At 32.3% G+C, this 7,127-nt stretch overlaps 2 protein-coding genes across 3 annotated transcripts in view; one reads left to right on the forward strand and one right to left on the reverse strand.

Annotated features, from left to right (window-relative positions):
• LOC106474586 (coiled-coil domain-containing protein 25-like) overlaps positions 1 to 3,151 on the reverse strand; it is an 18,170-nt gene extending 15,019 nt beyond the window's left edge. Inside the window, exons 1-2 of one of the 2 annotated variants that reach the window (XM_013935272.2) lie at positions 3,025 to 3,151; positions 1,796 to 1,843 (exon numbers count right to left, since the gene is read on the reverse strand). In XM_013935272.2, the coding sequence (XP_013790726.1) occupies positions 1,796 to 1,843; positions 3,025 to 3,049 (73 nt within the window). In that variant the 5' untranslated portion in view covers positions 3,050 to 3,151. Of the gene's footprint in view, positions 1 to 1,795; positions 1,844 to 2,568; positions 2,830 to 3,024 lie in introns of those variants that run through there. The other variant, XM_013935274.2, reaches the window with a different exon arrangement.
• A 54-nt stretch (positions 3,152 to 3,205) lies between these two features.
• The window catches only part of LOC106474585 (N-acetyltransferase ESCO2-like), a 15,386-nt gene continuing 11,464 nt past the window's right edge, over positions 3,206 to 7,127 (forward strand). Inside the window, exons 1-2 of the mRNA XM_022402898.1 lie at positions 3,206 to 3,299; positions 5,049 to 5,137. Of these exons, the coding sequence (XP_022258606.1) occupies positions 5,082 to 5,137 (56 nt within the window). The 5' untranslated portion in view covers positions 3,206 to 3,299; positions 5,049 to 5,081. The remainder of the gene's footprint in view (positions 3,300 to 5,048; positions 5,138 to 7,127) is intronic.

Genomic DNA, 7,127 nt, shown 5'->3' on the forward strand with positions numbered 1-7,127 from the left:
ACACAATCATCAATATGACCATTACTGGGGTTTTACTATGTTACTGTAAACACAATCATCAATATGACCATTACTGGGGTTTTACCATGTTACTGTAAACACAATCATCAGTATGACCATTTCTGGGGTTTTACTATGTTACTGTAAACATAATCATCAATATGACCATTACTGGGGTTTTACTATGTTACTGTAAACACAATCATCTAGTAAAACCATTACTGGGGTTTTACTATGTTACTGTAAACACATTCATCAGTAAAACTATTACTGGGGTTTTACTATGTTACTGTAAACACAATCATCAGTAAAACCATTACTGGGGTTTTACTATGTTACTGTAAACACAATCATCAATATGACCATTACTGGGGTTTTACTATGTTACTGTGAACACAATCATCAATCAGTAAACACAATCAGTTGATATACATACACAAGTAAGTAACATCTATGATTTACATTGGTAATGTATGGTGTTTAGAATGTGTCACTCTACCAGTTGATATACATACACAAGTAACATCTATGATTTACATTGGTAACGTATGGTGGTTTAGAATGTGTCACTCTGTAACATCTATGATTTACATAATGGCTGGAGACGGCTTAAATGGGTAATGAAGAAAAACTTTAATATAAGTTTAACATGACAGCAAATGTACAACGTTTCGACAAGGTTTTGTCATCATCAGGTACAGCCGTCTCCAGCCATTATTAGTCTCAAAGTGGGTTCCTCGTCATCGAATCTATGATTTACATTGGTAATGTATGGTGTTTAGAATGTGTCACTCCACCAGTTGATATACATACACAAGTAACATCTATGATTTACATTGGTAACGTATAGTGGTTAGAATGTGTCACTCTACCTGTTGATATACATACACAAGTAACATCTATGATTTACATTGGTAACGTATAGTGGTTAGAATGTGTCACTCCACCAGTTGATATACATACACAAGTAAGTAACATCTATGATTCACATTGGTAATGTATGGTGTTTAGAATGTGTCACTCCACCAGTTGATATACATACACAAGTAACATCTATGATTTACATTGGTAACGTATAGTGGTTAGAATGTGTCACTCCACCAGTTGATATACATACACAAGTAACATCTATGATTTACATTGGTAACGTATGGTGTTTAGAATGTGTCACTCCACCAGTTGATATACATACACAAGTAACATCTATGATTTACATTGGTAATGTATGGTAGTTAGAAAAACCAATGTACAGATTATACACACATATATATAAACAATATCATGGAATAGTTATATTTGTAATATGTACTTGTAACTGATCTATAACACATTCTTCTACTAAAGTATATTATACAGCAATGTGTTTTTTATAGTTTCTAAAGACAGGGGCTTGTAAGAAATACTAATAATTTCTACCATATTTGTGATCTTCCTTATAAAACATTCTATACAATAAGCAAATATCACTAAATCTTTCATAAATGGTGCCTAGAGGGAACTCAATTACCAAGTTTGAGGAATCACATTAGATTAAATTAAATTCAAAATGGCTAAAGATGGCCATAATTATCTGTAAAAACATAAAATGTTTGAACAAGTTAACTGATATGAGAAGTTGGTATGTTGAAACTGTGTGTGTTAAAATGTGTATTTATTATTCTTTTTTGTGTTATTTTAAATGATCTTAGTTTAATTTCAAGATGTGTTTTAAAAACAGGAATAACAGTGACCTAGATAACTTTAACATAACTTAGGTTACACATTTCATGAAAATGTTAATAAGGGTGATACTTACTCTCATACTTGTCAATACCCATGAAAATGGTCATTGGAGGAGACACAACTAATTAAAAAAAGAAAAGATATAAAAACAAGTTCATATCGTATTTTTACATTCAGTAAGTTATTTTAAGTAATGAAATCTGAGATTTCTAAGTAAAATAATAATGTTAATACAGTAAAGTATCAATAAAAGAACTTTGGATATAAAGAGCAAAGTTATACAAAGCCATCCTTGCCTATCTTCCAAGCCACTCTTTCAGACTCTTCACTGCTTGGAAAACAATTCAAATGTGGAAAAAAACAACAGACACTGCAAAAATATTTTCTGTTGAGGTCCACAACAATAGTTAAAACAAATACAACAGTTTAACTGTCATTTGCTCCATAAAATTAAATAGCAGGAAAGAAAACTGTGTAAAATTAAAAGATTCAGGACAACACAGAAAGAACGGTCAATCTTGGTGAGTGAAATATTCTTGGTATAACCATAATTAACTGAACGAACCAAGATATTTAATATCTTGAGGTCCAACCAGTACACTTCAGACTGTAAACAAAGTTTAGAATGATAGAAATCATGTTACATTCATTAATGCTAATATTTTAAAACACATTTAGAACGATTGTCTATTACATTACAAAAACTTTTGTTTGAATTTTGATGCAATTTTATTACGTTCTTTTTTTTTTTATGTTCATAAACAAGCAAGGTAGTGGAATATCAAAATACACAAGGCATGTATTCAGTATTATAATATAGACAAGGGTGTAGCAGCAAAGACGCACCTCCTTACACCCGGGGTCCAAGGCACACCTTATATCCCTGGAAGCTCTTGGGTTTTGGATTAAACTTTATCCATCCTCCCGAGGTTAGTTTTTCCTAATTTTGAAGCATTTTTAATTTTGTTACTAAAATATTAGGGCATTTTGCAATGAGCGGAGGGCCGTACTTCTTGCTTTCTACGCTACTGTAGTAAGTCTGTAGACAGTTTAAACATATTAAATTAATAAATGATATTAAAGTTTTTCTTCTTCCAAAAAAATTACTAATAGTAATATTAAATATTAATAATGGAACTAACAATTATTCTGATTTTGAATTACAGTACTGACAATAACACTCTGTACAGCACTTTGTAGACGTAGTGCAAACATTTTCTATATACTCTGATTCCAATATCTCTGACCGCCTCTATTTATAAACTTTTAAAAGGAAGAAAAGAAAATATCCAATTACTTTACCATTACTTGTAAAGTAGAATACCATCTTGATGTTTATAAAAAAAACGCACTGTTATTATGCTATGCCAATTCACAAAATATGGCTGGCTGTATCTAATACAACGCCATCTATTTTATTAAAGTTATTACCCATGAGCCTTCATTTTTTTGCCGCCAACTACAATGTGTGAAATAAGCGCGCTGAGTTTAATTCGTTAGACAGAGTGCTCAATAGATGTATCTGAGTGAAACAAGCAAAATTTGAGGCAAGATTTTTCCAGATAATTAATAAAGAAGTAAGAAAAACGTAATTGGAGGCTTTCATAATTATAAAATATTGGTGTGTGAAGTGATAACTTAGCCGACAGATACCAATGACTAAATTAAGCTGAACTGTTTTCTGTAGTCTAACACTAAAGCTAGTGTAAATTTAGTAATATTAATATAACTGGTAGTAGTACCAGGTTAGATTTAGGTTGACAGTTACTTGTAAGATAGCAGGAAACGAGGTCTCGGTAATTTTGTCTGGAAATATAAGAAGAGGTAAACCTGTGTATATTAAATTTAGAGTAATTAACGTATCTTTTAGTTTCACTTAGCAAGTACTTGAGTTGAAGTTATTATTTTTCTTGGAATTTTTAATTAAACATAAAACTTAAAAGCGTGGCTAACTTATCGATTACCCATTGAACTAATATAGTTAGTAATTACTAAATAAGTAAGTTAGTAATACTATTATCAGCCAGATTATATTACTATTGTATTCTGTAAGGGTTAAATTTACTGTTAGTATTTCTAGAAGTAAAGTAAATTGCAATAATGGTTGATTTTTAATCATAATACTGAACACTACCAGAAACATTTTCAATTACATTATTTCAAATAAATTTTAAATGCCAAGAATGAAAACCTTCTATGAATTAACCAGAAAAACAAAGCCAGTAAACATGGTGGCCATTTATGTTAGAAAATAACAGAAAAAAACTGTATGACTTTTGACAAATGGCTACTTCTGTTAAACAAATACAAGTATGCTGTAGTACTAGCTAGCAGAATTTAACAGTAGTTAGAAAATACTCCTCACTCCAGGAAATATTTTACGTTAATAGCATAGAGCATGACGGATGCTATCGTAACCTCATGCTACTTGGGCTACTGATGTTTCTGGATGTACATAGGTTTGTTGATTATACATCCAGAAACTTTTTTAAACCACCTACAAGCTACAACAAAATACGGTGGTAATATTTCTGTTATGGTGTAAGGTAGCATTTGGACAGCTGGATGATCACAACTTTAACAGTATGTGAAACTGTAACTTGAAATTGAATGATGGGGCCAGTCATCAGATATGAAACATATTGGACAAATACAGTTCATCTTTGATTAGTCCTTGCACAACAACCAATGTCATCTTGAACTTTTTATTTCATGTTTTGTTTGTTAAGTCAGATGAAATTCTTTTGAGAGTGGCTACTTAGGCTGTGAATGTCTCAGTATGTGTAACACTAGTTATAAATAAGTATTGTAAGGCCTTTTTTTCATTTTTCTGTTATTTTATTTAGGGTTTAAGCATACAAGCTTCATATAGAAATAATTAATATATTTATTAGATTGTGTGCATTTTCAATACTGTTATTTTGTTTCCAATGTATGACAAATATAGTGTTGTTGGAATACTATTGTTATACAGTTTTATAATTCTTGAACATCCGTAAGGGACTGCATTAAGAATGTAGTGTTTAAAAATGTAATAGGCCTAATACTAATGTCTTATAACCAGTATACTTATAATCACTTTTTGCTGGTTTGTAAAAGGCATACACTTCATAACAATTGTCCCAAATTGTTTATATAAATATTGTTCCTGAAAAGCACTAAATTGCTTGAAATGCACCATCAACAATGGATATAATATAGTTAGAATACTAATGTTATACTTTCTAATTCTAGAACATTCTTAGGGGACCAGATAAGAGAGTATAATACTGATATCTTATGACAAGTATAACTGTACCTCATTTCTTGGTGTGTTTTTGTTATAGGTGGTTTAACTTTGAAATAGAAGCTGATTCAAGATGATCAATAGCCCAAGAAAAAGGAAGTTAAGCAGTGTGTTATCACCAGAGTCTGGGTAGGTTAAGCAGTGTGTTATCACCAGAGTCTGGGTAGGTTAAGCAGTGTGTTATCACCAGAGTCTGGGTAGGTTAAGCAGTGTGTTATCACCAGAGTCTGGGTAGGTTAAGCAGTGTGTTATCACCAGAGTCTGGGTAGGTTAAGCAGTGTGTTATCACCAGAGTCTGGGTAGGTTAAGCAGTGTTATCACCAGAGTCTTCTGGGTAGGTTAAACAGTGTGTTATCACCAGAGTCTGGGTAGGTTAAGCAGTGTGTTATCACCAGAGTCTGGGTAGGTTAAGCAGTGTGTTATCACCAGAGTCTGGGTAGGTTAAGCAGTGTGTTATCACCAGAGTCTTATTTGGTTTAAAGTAAATTGATAAGTTAGTTAGAAGACAAGAATATAATTAAGAAACAATATCATATGTAAGATTTTCTTGTTCTTATCTGTCATTCTTAATAGTTTAAATATATGAATTGAGTATGACACCAATTATGTATGAGCAAACAAAATTGTTAAATGATTCAAACTAACTTCATCAGGGAAACTATTACAAAAAAAAACACTTATCTGGATGTTTGAAGATTTCCATTAACAGTAGTGTAGGATCTGTTTATAGATATCATCATCTGCTTGTAGCTGTTCCACTCAGGAGATTAGATGTCAGTGCTGCCCGTCTGTCTGTCCTGTGCCTTCCTCAGACAATCACTATAGCTAGATTGTAACCACTCTGTGTCAACTGTGGTCTATTTTCTCCCTGGTTTACCCTATAACCTCCCACCTTGCCCTCTATCAAAGTTCTTTGAATCCTATTTGTTCTGATAATGTGTCCAAAATACATGTTTCTTTTGGATGTCTGCTTTTATTTTGTCCAGTTTCAATATTTCCTTGTCTGTTTTATACTCTATATATGATATTTTAAACATGCTACTGAGCATCCACATTTCCAGCTCTTTTAATTTTTTCCAAGAGTTCTTTGGTTAGTGGCTTCTTCTTTGTCTCTAACCTCATGTTTCTTGTTGATAAGACATCTTTCATACCAATAAAGTTTGCTCTTGCAATTTCTATCCATTTCTTGACTTTTGCCTCACCATCTTCATTTATTAGTTGCCTCAAGAAGATAAACTTGTCCACTTCTATTGTGTGACCATTCTCTATGATATTGACTCTTTTTCTTGTACAACTTAAAATAAAACACTCGGAGCCAGCCCTTATTCAAATGTGTATCAAACCTTTCCTTAAACTCCTTTAATATACTGCCGTAAGAGCAACTTACTCTAAAGGGCAACTACTGTTGGAAAAAAAAAAACATTTTTAGTAGAAGATGACTCCTACCCTGCCAAAAATTTATAATTGTGTCACCTAGTCCTAACATTCTCATCATTAAATATGAAAAAGGTTGATGCCTAAAAACTATCAGTTCCCTTAATCTCAAACACTTCAGACAGATCACCTTTAATTATTTTTTTTTCCCAAGATCAAATAATTTCAGAGATTTTAACCTTTCCTTATATGACAACCTTTTTATCCTGGTAGCCTTCCTCTGAACCCTTTCCAACAATTCAATGTCCTTCCTTAGGTAAAGAGCCTTAGACTGAACATGTCGCTAACAAGTGACCTATACATTGAAATTATAACCTCTTCAGACTTTTATTCTGTAAACTAATCTATTAAGAAAAAGTGTACGACTGAAGAGGACACGTGAAAGTCTTAAATACAGTACTGCCTCATTACAATTCTTTCTCAGATATAACACTGAAGTTCCTTGTCTTCCAAAAATTAAGAAAATTATTGGCTGTCATTGAACCCAGCAGGGATTTCATCTATCTGGTCAACAGTGATGTGATTAAAGAGGAAATGGTTTAACTTTGTGGAGAAGGCAAGAAGTTTCAAGGATTGTTTATAGGTGAAACCAAGATACTGCTCAGTGCAGAAGAAAATAGAGATGTCATTAATTGAAGCAGGTTTAGAGTAGTGTTTTATGTTGGTGTACTTTGGTGACAGATTT

Source organism: Limulus polyphemus, unplaced genomic scaffold (assembly GCF_000517525.1).
Source record: "Limulus polyphemus unplaced genomic scaffold, Limulus_polyphemus-2.1.2 Scaffold7404, whole genome shotgun sequence".
NCBI classification, from domain to species: Eukaryota; Metazoa; Arthropoda; class Merostomata; order Xiphosura; family Limulidae; genus Limulus; species Limulus polyphemus.